The sequence below is a fragment of the Meriones unguiculatus genome, chromosome 6 (assembly GCF_030254825.1).
Source record: "Meriones unguiculatus strain TT.TT164.6M chromosome 6, Bangor_MerUng_6.1, whole genome shotgun sequence".
NCBI lineage: Eukaryota > Metazoa > Chordata > Mammalia > Rodentia > Muridae > Meriones > Meriones unguiculatus.
This window is the reverse complement of record NC_083354.1, coordinates 1,701,319-1,722,619: the sequence shown is the minus strand read 5'-3', so window position 1 is coordinate 1,722,619 and position 21,301 is coordinate 1,701,319. Positions and strand designations below refer to the sequence as shown.

The window sequence follows — 21,301 nt, the reverse complement described above, 5'->3', positions numbered from 1 at the left end:
ATGGTCCTACACTAGACTTCAAGAGAATCTGTGATTTCACTAAGGGTCTCTTTTTGTACTGTATTCTTCTCTTAAATCTTCCCAGAAAGGACCTTTCATTTTTCCCCCCTCCTAATCAAACATCCATTATCTCCCCAAACTGCTGCTTATTACACAATAAAATTTCAGCTACTAGTAAGTTTAAACTTGGAGGGGGGAGAATGATGACCTATTTGCATTTTGAATGGTTTCATTATCTCTCACAACTTCATGAACTGACATATAGAGTAAGCCCTCCCTTATATAGGCCACACTGTGCCTCCTCAGGGAGGCACGAAGGTCTCCTGACCCTCTACATTCCAGAAATCAGGGGTCAGCAACAGTGTGCCCCACTTGTGAAAAGCTGTTGACCTCTGGGAGGGGGCTTGTATGGAAGCAAGGATTAATTTTCAGAATGTGACTGGTCTTGATAACAACACCCTCATCCCATCTCCCTGTGCCCTGGAATGTTTTCCAGTCAAGAGGCCTAAAAGTAATCTGTCATCACCGGTTAGTGGCTCAAGCAGATCATTCCTACATCTTTGCCTGTCTCTCTGGACCCGAACAAAGCATGCTATTCCACCTTCTCCCCTCACATTCAAACTGTCGTATGTTCAACATTTGTCAGGGCCTTCACCTTCAATGACGTGGTCACCACAGTGAGACATTATATTGGACACAAGAAAAATGAACAGCAGACTCATTTCTCCCTGCCTTGTAGTGGAGAGCTACCAATTTTGTGTCTGAGGCTATGTACGAGTGTTTTATTCATATATATATGTATATATATATATATATATATATAATTAAAATGATTACTCTCCAAGACCATAAAAGGGTTTCATAATGTACTTTAATATAATTTCTTAAGCAGTTCTTAATAAAATACAGATAGATAATTATAATAATCAATGCATGTATGTCATTTGGTACAACAATAAAAGGTTAGTCTTTGGCGTGGCATATTGATTATTATTTACAGCAAAACCTAAAAGACAACAGCATTTGTACAATATTGCTAAATTTTACCAAAATGATTAATAAAAATGTCTACTCACATCATGGCGTCATCTCAAATTACCAACAGCAAAAGGGAAAATGTTCCACCTGATGCTTTCTCAAGATAGAAAAACTATCCTCCTTGAATTATAATAAGCACAAAGGCTGGATTCATTCTCAAAGCCTTTTTTCCAAATCGCTATCAAGTTAATAAGACCATGCATAAAACCTTAGCTAGATCTACCTATTGCAAATATTTCACATCCCTTTACACTAATCTTAGATTTTAAAATTATTATTATTTGATGATATTCTTATGAAATTCATGGGGAAATCTGTCAGTATCTATAAACAGAGACAAATCCAGAATGCATTCTGTCTAAACAGAACATTCCCCTAAATATCCAACAATGACCCTGTTCAGTAAAGATGTAAACCGGGATAGAGATTCCTTCCAGTCCAAATCAGGGATACGTTAGAGCAAGACTATGGATAAACAAAAGGAAATCATTCTCTTTGTTGTTAAACATGAAATGTAAGGAGCAGCTGGGCAGACAGAGCACTTCAGTTTTTCAGCAAAAGAAGCTGTGTCATCCTTTTTTTCTGTGTATCTCACGATCTGCTATCAAAGTTCCTTCTTTTGAACTCTTAAGTCATGTGTTCATTTTAGGCACTTTTAGAAGCCAATCCTGTTTTCATTTCCTCACTTCCAAACTTAAAATGCTGTTGAGGTTAAAAGGTTTATAGCTCACTTATCATAATGAGTATCTTCCTCCTTGGTCCTCCTAGGAGGCCTTTTCTAGTAATGGACTTTGGCCTTTGACTACAACCACAAGACAGATTGCTGCAGATAACCCTCTGAAATTCCTCGCAGCGCTAGCACCATAAAGGCAAGGCCTGTCTGTTTTGGAAAAGAGTCAGACAGGGAGATAAGGCTAGGGAGGGGGGAACATTTCAATTTGTAGGAGTTATGAGACATAAATAAGTGGCATAAATGCCTTTTCCTTACTCATAGACCAGAGGTCAGGCGGCTTAAAGACGGAAAAAGGATTCTAAATCTAAAAACCAAGCCACACAAACGTCTAAGGGGTGGTTGACATTATTCCTTTAATTTACTAAAAATAAGTAAGTAAACATTACTCATTGGGACAAGAGTCTGAGGTGTACTCTTTTTCTTTCTTGCAGTTTCTTATTACACACAATCCAATACCTATCCTAGTTAAAATTTTAAGGTGTTTACAGGACATTTTAAGGGCCTTATTGATAAGCTAAATCATTTCATTTAGTTTATAATTTCAAAATAATGTTTTTTTGCAAGTAAGTAAGAATTTTCTGTTCAATGGAAAGTGAAAAGTCACAAAGCTCTCCTCCGCCTTCCTTCAGAAAATAAACACCAGTACAAGCTATGGATTTTTATAGACCCAAGGTCCGTGGTAAATCAGAATAAGTGGAAATGGCTGGACAGTGGTGGCATACACCTTTAATGCCTGCACTTAGGAGGCAGAGGCAGGCAAATATCTGTGAGTTTGAGGCCAACCTGGTATACAGAGTGAGTTCCAGGACAGCCAAGGCTGTTACATAGAGGACCCTGTCTCAAAAAAAAGGAATTAAGCAGGAATGCAAAGCTAAGCCTTTATTGTTATGGATACCTCAGAAACACCCTAAGCTTTAAGTGGCTTCTGCACTTGAGGTTCTCCCATCATGTCCAAGATTAATAGAAATCACAGTGCTATCCACACTCGAATACAAACCGATGAGAGCGCTCTTCTGATGAATGAAGTTACAAATCTTTGGTTACGTGTATATGAACCCCATCGCTTTGCATGTGCGCATTAGAAAAGTCTTTGGTTAGCATCATTACCAACTTTCAAGTGTGCCATTTTGCTTTTAGAGTTTTGGTTTTTTTGGTTTTTTGGTTTTTTTTAACTCTGACTAAAAACAGTACACGTAGCCAATATTCTGTGGAACCAGATAAACAAGGCAGAAGAGAAGGGCTTCGGTATACTACACGCTATGTATATACAGCTTATACACATACCATCAGATAATTACAATCTTGCCGTGAGAAAGTTAAAATCCTCAGTGAGCCTTCATTTGCTACTGTATGTACATTTTTCCATATTGCTTTTAAAAAAATAAGGAAGATCCACTAGATTCAAACGAAGTTTAACTTAAAGGCTTCCTCACACCATATGTGCCGACACTTGAGAAGATGACAGAGTTAAGCTTCCTAGGGTCCTGGAGTCAAAGAAACTCTGCTGGCCCCCACTGCTAAGCAGGTGCACTCCTTCCACAGGAGGCAACATCTGCCGATCGGTCATGGTCCCGCTCGGCGAGGACCCCAAGAAACTTCCTTGGGAGGAGACAATTTTCTCGGGACTGGCAGCCAGTTTGGGGGATGTGGAGAAGTTATATCCATATAAGGCACAGGGACTGTGTAACCGGAAAGTGTTGTAGGAGCCCTGATGGGTCTGGTTGGCGGCAAAGGCGTTGCTGGACGGCGAGGGCATGATGTACTGGAGCTGCGGGGACATCCCTGAGATCTGCATGGATAGGCTGGTCTGCGGGCAGCTGAAGGTGTCCCCGTCGCTGCCGCCCATGGACATGTTCACAGAGGGGCTGCTGCTCACACCCACATAGGAAGGAGTCCTGGGTGGGCCAAAGGTCTCGCTGCCCTGGTTGGTAAGCCTGCTGTAGGTCTCTGCCAGGGACGTGCTGTATCGGTTGAGGGCGAGGCCCGACCGGGCACAGGCGGAATAGTCGGCAGGAGCCAGAGTACACAGCTGGCTGGTGTTCGGCCCCAGAGGGAAGGCAGGAGAGGAACAAGAGGAGCCGGGCAGCAGGTGAGGGTGTGTGGCAGGAACCCCATTCCCGGGACCTTGGAGTAGAGTGGAAGAACTTGTGCTGCCTGTAAGAGAAGTTGGAATGTAAGGAATGACTCCTCCCGCCATCTTTTCCTTTAAATTTGGTAAATGTGTGGCACAGAAGACTTGTTACAAAGTGGGGGATTGCGAAGGTGAAAAGGTTGCTTAGCTTTCGGTGACTTAATCTCATTGAACTCAGACTGTGTAACTTAAAAAAGCATGCATCTTCTCAGTGTTTTTAAGCCAAGGACTGGTAAGATGGCTGCCAGGGTGGAAATAAGCAACCAGGCCTGATTGAACCTGAAGTCAGTCCCTGGGACCCACAAGGTAGAAGAGGAAAGTGAACTCTCCAAAGTTGTCCTCTGACCTGTATAAATATGCTGTCTCTCTCTCTCTCACACACACACACATACACACAAAAGGCACATGCATGTACACACATGCTAATAGCAATAATAATTAATAACAAAATAATTAATTAAATGTGATGAAGTTTTAGAGGAATATTTTTAAGCCAAATTATCTCCATACGTAATGAAGAAGTTCTGTAATACAGAAAACAGTAAGACACTATCCCATATTTTTATGTTCTGTCTCATTTGGCTTTCTCATAATTTTCTTATTAGTGAAAACAAACACTACAGATGCCAAACTTACCAGAAATTTTATAAAATTGAACTTCATCTCATTTTGCCTCTTGTCCTAACAGTGTAGTAAGTTGTTCTTTTCTACCTGCGCTATTTCCTTTCTCTCAACAGCCCTCTCTCTCTTACGGCACACTTCCTCACAGAGAAACTGTAACTGGAAAGAAAGCACACAAATGGTCCAGGGTGGCCCCCCTCACGAACAGCTGTAGCTTCTCACTGAGGCTTGTGGACATGGATGACTGTACCACTTGGGTTTCTTCTATGCTATCCCTTGTGCCTCAGAAATCTCAACCCCAACTAGAAAGCAGGTTGGCAAATCACAGACAACACAAGAGCGAAGTTCTGACAAATAAACAACGCTGTGAAACTCAGACGGCTGTTTAATCCTACGACCAATCAATAACAATGATGGAGGCCGACTCCCTTCTCTGGATTTGCTGGCAGATTGATGTTTGCAAACTTGACATAACTCAAGAGGAATGGAGAATTCCGAAGGGCTGGACAGGCTGTAAAACCTTCCTTGTTCTAACAATAGTATTTCATTCTGCTTCTTTAAATAATCTAAACGCCCAAAACAACCAACGATAATAATCTAAACCTGAGTGTGTGAAATTCTCCCTGGGAGCTGGCGGTATCCTGGTAAAGTTTGCCTCAATGGGTGCCTCAGGATTACTTCCTGAGTAGACCGGAGTGAAGATGGTACCCTTCTCTAAGGAGACGCAAGCCCTGGGCTTGTGAGAAATGGGCTCAAAATGGTCTAATCCGGTGTTCCTGATCTCATCCCAAACCCAGTAAGAAAACCCTATAAAGAGGCAATATATGAGTGACAGGAACAGACCATGGGCAACTTCTTGTGGAATACACCTGGCTTCAGAGACAGCACCCCGTGACTCAATGAGAGAGTCAAGAGGAAGTAAGCATTATGAAATAAACAGCTGAAACAGACAAGATTTAACCTCTAACACCACAGGACAGCCATCTTTTCCTGGCCTGTCTCCTGTCATGCAGAAAAGGAATGGGTCCCAAGTAGGAGGATGTTGGTGATAAACTCAGCAACAGCGGCATAAATAACAAAGCATTTCTCACACCTCAGCCTTTTCTCAGGCATCGAGCTGCATGCATGACCCAGGAGACTGAATTACCTTGCTTTGGGATTCCAGGAATATCTTCAAAGGTAAGAGTCCGTAGTGATGGTCTCCAGAACGCATATGACTCCACCAGGGCCTCCAAACCCATCCTAAATGGAAGGGTCAGGACAAATGGAGTCTTGTTAGGAATGGTTGGAGTTTTCACTAGTAATAAGCATTTGAGTGAACAGCTTGGCATTGGCAATGCCCCATCCCTTCTACACTTAGTGGTATGTTAGGACATTGCCACAGGTGAGGAGAAATGCTTTGCACAGGGATACAGGAAGAGAGAGGAAACCTACCACCATGTCTGCCAGCATTCTCAGGACCCCACAGCTAGCACATGGACCTAAGGAGCTCAGCCCACGCTGACTACCAGAGCTCTGCAGTGGTCTGGTTCTCTCTCTCTCTCTCTCTCTCTCTCTCTCTCTCTCTCACTCTCTCGTGGGAGTTTGTCCTCTGATAATGAAGGAACATCCTTATTTCAAAGTCTCTTTTCTAAAGGTCATCTCTGCCCATCACTCAGTACCTCAGGAGCTAGTTCAGAGTAAGAGCCACTCACTCAAAAACCAACTTCGGCTCCGGGGCACAATCTCCATTACCAACAAGAGGAGGCCAGGAGGGGGCAGCACTGGCCTCCCACTCAGCTCTGTACAGTGTGCGGGAGGGTCGGGGCGATCTGTTCTCTCTATGGAGCTCTACTCAGTCAGTAGGATTGTTGTAGGTTGCTATACAGCTTCACCATACGTTAATGCATTGCTAGGTAAAGTGACAATCTTGGTTGCAGGCTATCTGTATAACATCCGCGTACTTTAAAACAAAACCAACAACCTAATGCAAGCACGAGATAACTTCCTACCAGAAATGATCCAGTCTTCCTCCCCTCTTATATTTGGCTAAGGAATACAGTCCAGGATCTGGGGTTGAAACTTTCCCCTAATTAGCCCTTCTCAAGGCAGCCCGAGACTTCACTTCTCATCGTCAACCACTTCAACCCTTAGCAACTTGTTAAAAAGCTAACATGGTAGGGGCCAGGGCATATCTCAATGGTTTTCCACCTTCCTAGTATACACAGAGCCCTGGGTTCATCCTCGACACTACAGAAACAGAAGACCCTTCCTCTGGGTCAAATGCTACCTGGACAATTGTTGTGACTGTTATATCTCTTACTGTTTTCAACTCAGCTGACGTCTCCTAGTACCCCCAAATCAAGAACTAAGAACTAAGGCTAGAGAAAACCACAACCCAGTTATATGACCTCCCCAACACAGCGAAAGCTGCTCAAAGAGCAGGAAAGATTTGTACAATTGCTGTCCGTTCTTCATCAAGGTTTTACACATCCTGTTGTCATGGGGTCACATGGGGATCCTACTCATCTCGTGAGTCTCAGGGTAGGACTCATGCGGGAAGACTCCTGCGAGACATCACCAGCCCATACGCTGCCACAAGGAGGGAGAGCATCTCGGCCTGCTTTTCCTGGGCTATGTGGATGGGAGGAATGGAGTCTGACTTCTGACATAATCTTTGTGTCACAGAAAGACAGAGAGGACTGTTTTGGGTAAAGATACTAGCCTGGGATTGGAAGAACCAGACTGTGACAAGCCCCTCAGACTAACTGTATGAGAGGACCTTCCTGGATTTCAGCTCCTGAGAAGTGAAGATTGGACTATGAAGCTATGAAGTCCTGTTATAATTCATCCAATTTTACCTGTTTTTAAATTATTTAATTAATTTTTCTAAATCAGGCATCATACCTGTGTCAAACTACAAGCCAAATCCCCATGACTATACCTCTCAGTAATATTTTCTATATGGTGAAATATTCCTTTCTGGGCATGGGCCTGAGCTGTCTCAATGCTGGTTTACCTGTGGGTTGTATTTCATACCGGACTAATGAATGGTGGATATTGCTTTGATGATCTCTCTGTATTTAGCTCACAACAATACTGAATATTTGCTACTTTCAAGAGAAAAGTTATTTATCTTGAGGAACACTGGTACACGCTTATTTAAAAAAAAAAACAAACACCTACTTTTTATTCTCACACAGGTTAACTTTGATAAAGGTAATTTTTTGGATAGTAAAGATGCCAGTGTAATTATGGATCAGTCGTATTAAAAGCAGAAGTTTGGAGAAATGCAGAAGTGCGTTTTGCTGACTTATTTGTGTTAGCCATGTAAACTGAGTTATGAAAAGTTACTGACCAGAGCAAATACATAGTCCTGCGCTTAAAGAGATGGCTCGGAGAGGGCACATCCACTGCGAGCATTCTCGTTGGCAGCTATTGATATGTTGCCCGGGGCATCTACTTCACACTGCCAATTCCACAAAGGATTTCAGATATTTCGCAGGAAACAGTTATAAAATATTTATTAGTTGAATCTGGACTTTTGTTAAAAAGCCTTCATTTTCTCCAGTAATGGAGACTTTTCCCATCTAGTTAAAGGAAAGATGAAAGGCCCCTCCTGCAGGAGGGTAGCCAAGGCGATAATTTATACAAGGTGCCTTGGAACAACCTCCACATTTACCAGCGCCCTCATTTATGCTATCAAATGGCCGAGTTTATTTAGTAAAATGGTTATGTTTTTCCTGAAGTATTTAAGGGAAGAAATTTTTGTACCTTCCTGAGTAAAAACTTTTATAGGGTCAAACCTAAGGCCTAACTGCGGAATGGGGCTATTCTCAGCACATAAATTCACTCTCACATAGCAAATGCCTGCAGGAGGGCTCCCAGCGGCTGAAGCTACTGATTCCTGTAAAACTTGCTGCAGAGCTGTAAGTGGCCGGCCGGGAAGGGCACTTTTTAATCAAACAGAATTGTTTTTATAAAACCTAAGCAATCCCGCCTATGTTTATCCGTGTCCTGATCAACTTGTTTATTTCACGTATAAGAAAAATAAGAATAAAATGTTTGTCTTAAAAAGCAGTAAAAATGCACACAGCGAAACAGGGATAATAAAGGAAGATTGCGAAGTTTTTTTTCATAGACTTTCCTTTCTATTAATACGTGAAAAAATATTATGTCGCTCTGTGTACTCAAAGCTCTATACCTTCCATGAAGCCTTACATGTAACACGGGTTCTTTTTGTTAAGAGGAAAATGATATACAAAATTGAAATGTTTAAAATTGAAATAATTTTTTTCACAATGTTAAGGTTTGATTTTTTTTTTTAATATAGAGCAGTATTTCATGAGAAAAGATAGAAACTCTGTTTCACTAACCAGAAAGTTCTAAACCCGTGGTTCTCAACCTTCCTAATGAAGCGACCCTTTAACACAGTTCCACAGGCTGTGGTGATCGCAACCATAAAAGGATTTTCTGTTGCAACTTCAAAATTGTAATTTTGCCACTGTTTGAATAGTAAGGTAAATATCTGATATGTGACCCCTGTGAAAGGGTCATTTGACCCCCACGGGGTAGCGACCCACAGGTTGAGAACCAGTGGTCCATGCAGACACAACACTGTCAAGACAGTCTCTAAAAGGATGGTCACTTGGAGCTAATGAAAATTTTGCATTTTAACAAAATTCAGTGTTAAAATATAAGTCGTTATTTCTGTGTATTTATTTAAAACACACAGGTTTTATTAGGTTTTATTCAAAAGAAGTAACACAAAGTACCATATTTGGAAAGCCTAAATATTTCCAAACAGCAAAACCCATGTTGGACCTAGCCTGTGGCCTCCTAACTGAACAATAGGCTCCGTGGTTTATTTTCACCCATGACACTGATTTATCTTAAATAACACAATTTAAATAACCAAATATTTTCATTATACTGGAATATCTAGAATTCTTCTTCAAAATTTATCCTATGAACCTGTCATCTGGCTTCTTATAAAAGGTTCACTTGTTGCTACTTTCTGTCCGAAATATATTTTAAGACTATTCATAAGTCATGGCCTTGCAAATGAACTTCTCTCCAGTGTCAGTGGCAATGAGATCTTTCCCAGGCTAATCAGCAACCTGGACATGGCTTCTGGCATTTACTAGCAAAGCTTCACTGAGGCCCTCCTATGGGTCTAATGAGTTTTAATGCATTGTTTTTCTGCTGAAGAAAAAAATTAACTGAAGCCGATGCAAGACTCTAAAATGGTGTTCAGATGTAACCTAAGTTACAGGGTTCAATCAAGTATTTGCCAAGAGGAAAAAGTCACTTCACAAGTTCCCTTCTGCCACAGTACCCATCATTTTAGGACTAATTAACCATGTTTGTTTTTTTTTTTTTAATTCGGTTTTCAAAAACATTCCTGCAAAGCAAGATAACCAGGAGCATAACAAAACAATTGCCAGGCACAACTTTTCACCACAAAACATACCTACAAAGACATAAAGCAATTTCCATGGTGGAAATAAATTTGTTAATACCTGCAAACCTTCCTATAGAGGGAAGCACTTCAGAAGAAGCTCTCCTATTGGTCAGCCTTGTTGCTCCTCCAGCACTAATTGAGAGGTCACTATCTTCACCGCATCTTAATTGCCTTTTAGTACTCTAACTGTGTTGTCTAGGTGATGCCACTGTAGATGAGGCTGACACCCACTCTCTTTAGCAGCTGAACACATGTTGAGACCTATCTGTTACCTATCTCGACACATAATCAGCTGGAAATCAATAGAAATCCAGACTATCATCCAATTGCCTTTCTTTCTAAAATTTCAAGTGAAAATTGTTCCTTGATAACTGAGGATGTTCATTTCATGTAGAGAAACCCAATTCATGCCAGTTTCAAAACGTTTCAGATTAACTTGGGAAGTGGATTAATAAAGAAGTTCAAATGCCTCTTATTGTAAGATATTTCTAGAAGCATAGATATCAAAACCTCACCTAAAAAGAGCACTTAGAGATTATCACCCTCTATTGCAAGCAATTATTTTAGAAAATGTAACACTGAACTATACTAGAATAGAAGCATTATCAATAGATTTAGAAATCGGCAGCAACCAGACTGAATGATCTAGTCCTTGAAAAAAGTGATAGAGTGGAATGAATCAATTATTGTAGCTATTCCACCTGGTGCAAACACCGTAAAACACAACACGGAAAAAAAATAAACAAGTGTGCAGCTGTCAGTAGATCCAAGACAAATGTGGAAACTGAAGAGCTGTGCTTCTTGGCAAGGTAAAATGGTTTCATATTCCAGTTGGAAATCTGAGTTAACAAGAGATTCTACCATACTCTCCAGAGAGAATCAATAGACAGAGTGTCATCACTAAGGGCATTCTAAGCCAAAAATGGAAGCAGAAAGGACAATTTCTTGGAATATGGAAGCCCATGAGCCATACGGACAGTTTTCTCCTCTGCGCCTTCAGAAATAACAGGTAATCTCTATGCCAGGAGCATGCATCTTCACCCTAGCCTCAAGCATAAACGTACATCTTAGGGCAGGTCAAATGACTACACTCTATACCTAAGTTGACTCCAAGACACAATAATTTGACCATCTTAAATTCTCATCAGAAGAGATTCCAATGTTATGCTTGTTAAGCTAACCTTAAAGCTTAAAGGAGAATGGGGGAAAAACACATTGAAACTTCAAATATATTTACTAGAATAAGGAGATTCCATTAGGAATTACCTGTTTCTCCCAGAGTCTCGGAAACCTTTGGCAAAGGGATTCCTGTCTATTTTAAGGCGAGTAATCTGCAGAGTAGGAAAAGAAATCACGTCAAATCTTATGTAAGCATTGAAGAACGTTATTTAAAAACTAAGAGAACTGTAGAACTACAAACAACCCAAAAATTAACAGACAGAGGGTTCTGCTCCTCTCCCGTGTGTTTTTACTATCCTGACAGCAGAAGTTAAAAGAAGATTTCAGAAGTCACTTAGAACAACTGCTGTGAAAGAAATAAGTCTTCACTCCGTTTCCATCGAAGAACTTGGAGAAAGGTTTCTTTTGTTTTGAGTATTCCTGAAGAGGGAGCCTGAACGGCCCCCTACTGCTCTGTCCTATTTGAGCATCCTCTCAAGCTGCTCAGCTTATTCCAGCTGGGGGTGGAGGCTCATCCAGCAGCCTGAGTTTGTTTCCCTTCTTCAGAACTGGGAGTCCCCACACTTCCTGACCTTACTGCCGCAGCATTTTCTTTGTCTCTCCCTTACCTTTTGCTTTATTCTTTCATCTATGCAGTGCTAACTGGTCACAAAACTATAATAAACATCTGACCAGAGGTAGCTACGACGTAAAGGTTTCTAACAGAACAAAATCGTATTCAAGTATCAGAAATAAATGCTAATTTAAAAAGACTTGATTTCAAGTAGTTTCAAGTCGTTAACTCAAAACTGGCTTCTTGTCCACTCAGATCTCAAAGTTTAGAAGAAAGGAACTAACATCTTCAACCATCTCCACTAATTTTGACTCATGCCATCCTAAACTTGACAGTTTAAATAACACTCTTCTGTTTTTTATTGGATCTGTCCTTTGCACAGAGAAATTCAGAGCCTACTCCTTGTATTTTGTTTTCTAAATTTCTCAGATAAATGAAATCTGTGAAGCTAATGAACATGTTTGTGACTGCATTAGCCTGTTAAGGATTGGATGGGCCAGACAGCATTATGGAAAAGGAAGGCCTCTTTGAAATCTCCCCATTTGACCTGTGCATGCTCTCAGCCCCATCAGTCCTGCAATACTAAAGACACATGAGTTCCATAAGATGTTGTCTTGGAATGTGGCTAAAACAACTTTATAAAGGATGTTGCAAAAGTTTGCTGATTAATTTATCATATACGCCATTTTATCACTGAACAGAATTTTTCACTACAGACTATATTAAAACTCAACTCTCAGTTCATTTACATAGTTTTTAAAATTAGCATTAAATAATTTAAGTATTTCAGATGCTAGCTTTGAGTGCAGATTTATATATTGTGAACATAGATTTACATATTAGTTTTGAGTATAGATTTATGTGTTAGCACCTTTCTAAACAAAAACATAACTAATTTTTATCTGTCTCTATTTTTATCATCATCATTTTAATACTAATATTATCATACTTATGTACCATAGGTTGTGTATGCCAAACATAGTTTTGTGCAAACTCCCCACTTGATTATCATAACAACTTATATGCAGTTTTATGTTTTTTTTAAAGCAAGACTTTAAAAGTTACATTCAATGGCTCAGGAACCCAGACTACAGAAATCACATTGGTATTAACAAGAAGAGTTCTTATAAATTTCTTAAATTCTTAAAAATGACAGTTCTGAAAAATTAAAAACTGAATGTGGTGGTGTTATCCATTTCCATTCTAACTTGTGGACTCTTGACTGGTTTGTCGGTATTTGCTAAGCAGTGCCCGGCACCACAGTGTGCCAAAAGTGCATTGCTTTGCCATCCAGGTAGCACAGAGCACAAGAGGAGGTCAGCAGGCACAGATAGAGAGATCAGGAGAAAGGATGGACTGAGGTTTGCTAAAACATACGAAAAAGCCTCTGCCATTTTTCTCCTCATGCACTAATTTTTCCTAAGGAGAAGAAACATTTTCTGTCCCTAATTATTTTAATCATATTAAGTGTCTCTAGACCTTCAAAGGTTACTATCACCTTTCTTCCTAAAAGCCTATACATATATCAGAGTGACAAGGGAACATGAAAGGCTGGGACCACTTTGGCTGGAAAACAGAAGTGTTGAGCACGAGTGTTGAGTCTCTCTTTCCTAAAGAGGAGCAAACAAGAGGAACCCACAGTTCCTATGAGCCACAACACAGCAGACTAAAGAGCAATGTTGCCGCTAAGATGTGTGCAAAAGCTAGGCAAGCTAACACAGTGTGCCTGGCCGATGAATGAAACTAAAAATTAGAGACTGTTAACACAGACCACATCAGCTGCCAGTACAGAGCTAGATCTTACAAAACTGGCTGAATTTGCCTCCAATTCGATTCTCCCTTTCTGTTGATTTCTCTGGCATTTTTTTTGGGGGGGGATGTTAAATTAAAATAGAATCACATCATTCCCTCCCTCCCTTTTTTCCTTCCAGCCCCCATTCACAAGTTGATAACTTTTTTTCTTTCAATATTGTTACATGCACAGGTATAAAATGTATGAGCGTGTGAATGTGTGTGTGCCCTTCTGAGTCCATCTTTTTGTTGTTTGTGAGCATAGGGTTTCAGACCTGATCATTCTGCATTAGAAAATGAGAAAGAGGGCTTGACACTCACTCTCTTGACTCATGTAAAACAACCTTAAAGAAACACAACCATTTGCCCATATGGTTTTTCACTGCTGAAGCTACTTAAAGCAGTATAGAAGTATCACTTCAGAATTGCTGATCTCTCAGACTGTAAGGCATAGCACTACCATGCATAACAGTGTGAATCACAGTTAAAAGAAAAAAATAAAACCCTTTAAAACGGATACAAAAGGAATGTACAGGATAAATCCTTCTGAAATATCTCTTATAATTCATGGGCTGTAGTTTTCAAACCAAACCTCATGCTCTAAGAGCCAACTAGCTTTTCATTTGCTTTACATGAATATTTTCTAGGCAACCTACATGCTTTCTTATTTGAATTATGACAATATGATTCAATATCTCAGGATGGAAAGTAAAACTACACTGCCAGTTGCAAGATAGGCGTTCAGCTGACGTCATCACTACAGGAGCCCTGCTTGGGAATCTGTGGACTGGGAGTGTCAGGGTGTGCACACACCATACGGCAGGTGTCATGTATAGCAAAAGTTTTACGGTACATCCTGGCATTTGAATACAATGGTAAGGAAAGCTGACTTTCTCTTTACACCAGAGGACTCTAGCAAAAGGGCCATTGAAGACAATACCTGCTGATTCTGATAGGCAGTGACAGTCGTGAAAACGGTTTCTGGGAAGGAGAATGCCTTCACTCCCTCTCCTGAAGGAACAGGCTTGATGGGGGACAAATCGTCCCCACAGTCTTTACGAATGACATGCACGCGTGGTTGGTATTTGTGCATAGAATGAAGAATAATCTAGATCAAGGGAAGAAAGCCACATTAAACACGAATCAATAATCTAGATCAAGGGAAGAAAGCCACATTAAACAGGAATCAATAATCTAGATCAAGGGAAGAAAGCCACATTAAACAGGAATCACCCAGCAATTTGACAGTCTGAACAAATAGGTGATGTGGAAAATAAATTCTTGCAGAGTTACATTTCTGAAGATGAAGGACGTTAATTTAACAAAATACAGCAAAGCTGCATGGAAGAAATAGGATGCCAACCGTAACACTTATATGAAAATACAAATCACTTTAATTTAACCCTCCATACAGCCACTCGAAGTCAAGATCAAATCACTATTGCTTAAAATATAGTAATACATTCATAAAGATTTTGTTTATAATGAGCTGAATAAAACCAGGGTTAACACCAACTACGCTAAAACTGAGATTGAAATCATCATTTACATTGCAGCAAATGCATCTCCTGAAAGATATACACGAGATTTTGAACTCCAAGGGATTTTTTTTTCTTTGGTCAGTAATTGTGTACACCCAGCAAGAACACCTTGTTGTCTCCTCTGTGTGTTTCGCACAATCTCTGGGTTATCAGAGTATCAGTCACTAATGCTGTTTAGACAAATTTCAGTCATGTAACCAAATGCTTGTTTTTAATCTCAAAATGATAACAATCTACCTAATTGTCTATATATATTTTTGGCTTATTAAAACAGAGTACAGTGGGCTCATACAGAGATATGAACAGTGATCACCTCTGATGATGGAAACACAGGTAGGTGTGTGTGCGTGTGTGTGCATGTGTGTGTGTGTTCGCATGCACACACACATATTTGACTTTTTATGTGGTAATATTTTTATGAACAGCAGGTTTTTTTTATTTTACTGGTTTCTTGGATTCTGTATTCATAGATGACTTTACCTAAAGAGTGTGTAACTTTTCTAAACTCTAAGCTTTAAATTCAAGGTTTTGGTTATTATGAATCTAGAAGGAAAATACCTAAGTAGAAGTCACGGGAAGCATGGTGCTTGATGTGCTTCCTGCAGACGCAGACAGTTTAAGAAGCCAACCAGAGCCTTTGGTCAGCTCAAACACAAACAGCCCTGTACTCAGAGAATGTGTCTGCTGTCCTAAGACCACGCCTTTACTCTTGGGATAGCCAACACTCCAGTCAGGGGGTCTGTTTTTGTTTTGTTTTGTTTTATTTTTTTCCCCTGAGGTTTTCTTTGTGTCAATGAAAGAAACACTTGGGAAGTGGATCTAAAGATCTTGTCAACCAGACGTGCCTCTGAGGGAGGCGGCATGAATACAAGAAAATGCAAAAGGGGCAGCCAGCAGTCCTCATCATCACCTGGGGGAACACAGACAGCAATCAGCTGCTTCTTTCTAGAACTAAGAAAAGGACAGAATGTGAATGAACTGTAGGTGTCTTTGACCAGAAAACTTTTAAATAAACACAATTACAAAGTACAGTAGTAAACCATGTGCTGCCTGTACCAAAGATATGTACTATTTTTTAAACAGTTTTTGTTGGCTTTGAGTAGATTTGTAAACTCCCATCATGTGAAAGGTATGCCTTGCTGTAAATCAGGATAAAAGAACACAGAAACGAAATTTTATTTGAAGAGTCTAACCATTAGCATAGTCGTGTGTGTGTGTGTGTGTGTGTGTGTGTGTGTGTGTGTGTGTGTTTTCAAGACAAGGTTTTTCTCTGTGTGGCTCTGGTTGGCCTGGAACTCACTCTGTAGACCAGAGATCTGCCTGCTTTTGCCTCCCATGTGCTGGGATTTAAGGCCTGTGCCACCACTGCCAAGCCAATAACCATTTTCAGTGGCTGAGGAATGTCTTTTGCTCATTTCCTTATTGCTAGATTATGTCCGCTAGTTCTAGTTTTAAAAGATGAAATCTAAGCTTCTATCTATCCTTGGTGAAGTCTATATCCTTGCAGAGCTTTTGTTGTTGTTGTTGTTTGGTTGGTTGATTTTATTTTCTGAGCTATTCTGGGGGAGAAGAGCAGCTGAGGTAGAAGCTGAGCTTTATTCTCTATAGGAACATACTTGTTTAATATTTAGGGTTCTGCATGACATTTCTAAACCTCAGTGGATTTTTTTAATGGTAGGTTCTACAAAACCTAGAGACATTTGAGTCCTCAGAGCTCCCTAGGCCCAGGGCTGGTTTCCCTTCTTGTCTACATGCCTTCCTTATGAATTTACACTAAGAGGACAGGCATAGTCCCTGGGCCAGGCCCAGTACAGGAAACACAAGAATGTTTTTGAGCCTGAGGATGCAGTTAATTAAGCCCCAGCTTGTCTCTCAGTTTCCACCTGCAAACCTGCCCTAGTCTTTTCCCCCATGATTTATTATTGCAATAGCACACTCTTTCAATGTTAACGTAGAATAGAAAATGGTTACTTTTATTGTAATAACTTTAACTTTTCTCTCCTTTATTTAACTAACTTTCTCTTTAGAAAACTGTCTTGCAATAGGTTTCTTCCAGCATTGAAAGCTTGAAGGAAAACTCTTCCTCTTCTCCAGGCTAAGAATCAAAATGTCTGGAACTGGAGAGATGGCTTGATGGTTAAGGGCATTGGTTGCTCTTCCAGAGGACCAGCCTTCAATTCCCAGCACACACATGGGGGCTCACAATTGTCTATAACTCCAGTTTTAGGGGATTTGACACCTTCAGACAGATGTACATGTAGGCAAAATACCAATGCACATGAAGTAAATACATTAAGTTTTTAAAACTCATCAAAATGTCAACAGCACACAAATGGTGGCACCTATAAATTCCAAGAGAAAATTACCATCTCTTTAAAACTGATTTCCAGATGGAAAAAAAAAGACAAGAAATTCCACATAAATAAGCAAAGAAGTGCACAGCCAATTTCAGAGTATTGCAATGAAGTACTTGGAGTGGAGGTAGCAAAAATTTCTTTTCTGTTTACAGTCCTGTTTTCTGAAGACTCTGTTCTCTCAAGGACATTTCTCCATTCAGGTTTATTGATGTTAAGCTTATTTGTTTGTATCCTTACCATATTTTAAAAAGTGAATTTGGGTGGAGTGTACTAGAACAGGGTGAAAAAAAAAAGACTAATAAATGCCTATGCTTGTCCAGTATGTGTTTGATAAAATAATGCATTTTAAATGTCTATAGGAACATAGCATATCTCTGGAATTTTGAGAGAATGCTAAGCAAGGTCAGTTCTTCTTTACAATAGCATCGTTATTTGCTTCTTAGTGCACTATGAACTCTGGAGCTGGCAAGATGGCTCAGCAAGGCGGGTGCTTGCTGCCAAGTCTGACCACCCGAGAGCCACGGGGGGAAGAGAGAGCTGACCTTTGCTAAGTGGACCCGGAAATCTAGACGTGTGCAATGGCATTCAGGGGCCCACAACCTCCCATGCCCACTAAACAAATAAACACAAGAAACCGTCCCATTGGTAATACTAGTATGCCCACAGCATTTCCCTTACTTAGTAGGGCATGTAGCACCACTGGCCTTTTTAAAAAAAAGAGACCGTATTCATAACTCAAATAATCATACCTTATGTGTACTTTCTATACGCTCTGTTCTGTTTGGACAGGATCTGGGCAGGGGACTAACTATAATATTAGAAACGGCATACAGACCTATGTCCACAAACACAGAGTTCTCTTATTTGTAGTCTTATACGTGCTATTTTACTTTAAAGACTAGACTGGAGGGGTTGAGGATGTGGCTCAGCAGGAAAGCACTTCCCCTGGGCTTAAGCTCTAACACTGCTAATTAATTAATTAATTAATTAATTAGAAGATAGCTTTGCATCAAAAGAGGCAGATGTATTTATCTGAAAAGCTGAAAGTGTTTGCAATCTAGCAGATGGGGCTTCTAGTTTTACAACTTGATAGTAGAACTTGTCGATAACTGAAAACTTATTCTAAGGGACAAACTCTCAAGATTGTATTAGGTCAAGCAAAGGACTTAAAAGGACCAAATAGCAATGCCCGTCCCAAGGCTGCTTTCTGCATGCGTTGTAACATTACCCTCACTTTAAATAGTGTTGAAACTTATCAGTCTGTCACAGGCAAAGTAGGATTTTTTTTCCCCTTATGTGATACTGTGCTTCAGGCCCTCCTTAATTATGTACTTTCAAGTTTGCCAGCTTCCTGGGGACTCTAATTCCAATACAGTGAGGAAACAAGACCTGGGTGAGTGGAACGGAGTTGCCAGGGATCACAGCTGTGGCGTCCTTCTCAGCCACTTCAACTTCCTTCCCCATGCGAGAGCTCAGCTGCCTCTCCTACGCCATCTTGTTTCCCCATCTGATTTTTCAAGGAGGAGCGGTAAGAGTGCAGGCATGTGTGTCACAAAATTGTCAGTAGTGGAGCCGCACAAGCCCACAAGCTTCTGACTATGGCTACGTGACAGGGCCCATTTCCAAAGGGTCCCCGGTGTTAAGGGTATGAAGCTTCTGCAGTTCAAGGTGTACCATCCAGTGTCTTCTCTCTTTCAGAGAGATGCTCATGGAAATACTTTGCCGCAGAGGGCAGATTCCAGGAAAACAAGGAAACTTGGATGGGGTGAGAAACCGTTACCCAAGCACATGACCTCCTGCATGAGGGCAGCCCAGCAACCAGCCTTGGTTTGTACCAAAGCTAGCATAAGGCTGCCTAGAATCCCCAAGGATCAAACAGGACCTTCAAAGTTATCACAGCTTTCAGGGATTAGTTGTGGCTCCGAGGGGCACTGCTACTCTCAATCTTTCTTAGTTTTCTTTTCTGAACTAAGTCTAGTATTCGGGAAGCTAGTATTTGAAAAGTCACTTTGGGGAAAACGGATCATCTCGTGTGGTCACAAGTCTAGTCACAACCCACAGGACTTAGATTCCTGTGATCACCTCATACTAGGTTGGTAATGCTCCCGGGCCACAGAGCTTTCACACCACAAAGCTGTGTGTGTGAACAACTTCAGCACAGTAAAATGCTGGAAGGGGCTGATCGAAACATAGGAAAGGAATTTAGAAGATTAAACTCTGGTGTGTACAGTTTAGTTAGTCAGAGGTGACAACGACTTCTTTTAGAATTGGTGGAATGCTGGAAAGCAAAAGGCCCTGAGGATCTCTGTTGAAGCCCCACCACGACAACACTGCCTTCTTCGAGTCACAAATGGCACAAAGTTCAAGCATATTCCCAGTTCCTGGTCTGGGCCCATCACGTAGAGTGCACACAGCAAAGAATTTCCAGTACACCTAGACCTCTGGGAGCAGACAGGGCAGCAATGTGCAGCCTCTCTTCTCACCCCATGGAGGCAAGAAACGCACAGAGCCAGCCTCTGCCCTCAGTGCCCTTGATCACATTTAGCAGTCTTCAAGAAGACGTTTTCTAAATGAGTAATGTGAAAAAGCACGTCTGCCTGCACTCTCCTCGTCAGTCAACTGGACACAAGCACTGCCATTGAAAAAGCAGTGCCCTCTCGATCTCTCGATTTCACACAGTTCCCTCCTGATCCCCTGCAAACCCTTTATATCCCCTGATTAAACAGTATACCCATCACAACCTTACAAGAACATTTTCACCACGGGACAGAACTCTTCCTTAATTTTTTTGTGCTTTACTGCATTTATAAATTTTCCCAGTGGTGAGATTCTTTATTTAGTTCCAAGTAGATTATCTTCAAGTTGGATCTTTTATGTTTTAAGCAAATATTGTGTGATTGTTAATTTTATCTGTTAACTTGGCTAGGACACAATAGCCATATTTTTGGCCAAATAGCAACAAAAAATATTGCTGTGAAAGTATGGCTCAGAGATAAATACTTAATCAATAGACTCTGTGAAAGCAGACTAGTCTCTGTAGCAGTGAGTAGCAATCATCCAATCAGTTGAAGGCCCTAACAGAAAACAGTGTAATGTCCCGGGAAGAAGAGAAAATTCTGATAACAAATTCCTTCAAATTCAAGTCATAATGTCAACTCCTCCTTGGTCTCCAAAAGATGGAACTGACCAACTCTCCCACAATCATATGAACCAATATTCATAATTATTCTGTCTCTCTTTCCTGTCTCTACTCCTCTGTCTCTCCTTCCTCTCCCCTACTTCTTTCTTCTTCACTGACTCCGCTCTCTCTCACATACACATATATAACTATTTTCTCCATATGTATGTGTTATACATACATATATATGTTATATTTTCTGGGGAATGTTCTTTTAGATAAAAGCTGTTAAAATTAAAAATGTAAAATCATTATTAAATCTACATATAAAATTTGTTATGGTACATACTATATATAAAGCCAGTACTTGGAACTAAAAGAATTAGAACTGTAAAGATTATTATAGGGATATGAATTCTATATCAGTATATGGCTTATGGCACAATTATCTGTTTAAAAATGTATTCGTAAACTATAGAATTCAGAAAGTGCTGTACTTTAGGTTTTGAAAGAAAGCAACACCAAATGGCCTTTAGTCTAAATTTCCTACTTAAAGGCAAAACCAAACCAAACCAAAAAAAAAAAAAAAACCTAGGAGCTCCTCAAATGGATGTGCCAAAAATTCAGTCAGACAGAGAAAACTTTTCAGCACTGCAATCAAGTGAACAATAGTTGTTATAATTTGATTGCAAAACTGTAAAAATAAGGAGAAGGAAATGAAGTCATTTACACATCTACTAAAATACGTGAAGACACGAAATATTGTCTTTCTCTGATTCGGTTTTAAATCAAAAGG

At 40.4% G+C, this 21,301-nt stretch overlaps 1 protein-coding gene across 1 annotated transcript in view; it reads right to left on the bottom strand.

The window, feature by feature from the left end:
- Positions 1-865: 865 nt before the first annotated feature.
- Positions 866-21,301, bottom strand: part of Tbx18 (T-box transcription factor 18) — a 28,430-nt gene continuing 7,994 nt past the window's right edge. Inside the window, exons 5-8 of the mRNA XM_021656420.2 lie at positions 14,430-14,597; positions 11,233-11,297; positions 5,671-5,765; positions 866-3,925 (exon numbers count right to left, since the gene is read on the bottom strand). Of these exons, the coding sequence (XP_021512095.1) occupies positions 3,201-3,925; positions 5,671-5,765; positions 11,233-11,297; positions 14,430-14,597 (1,053 nt within the window). The 3' untranslated portion in view covers positions 866-3,200. The remainder of the gene's footprint in view (positions 3,926-5,670; positions 5,766-11,232; positions 11,298-14,429; positions 14,598-21,301) is intronic.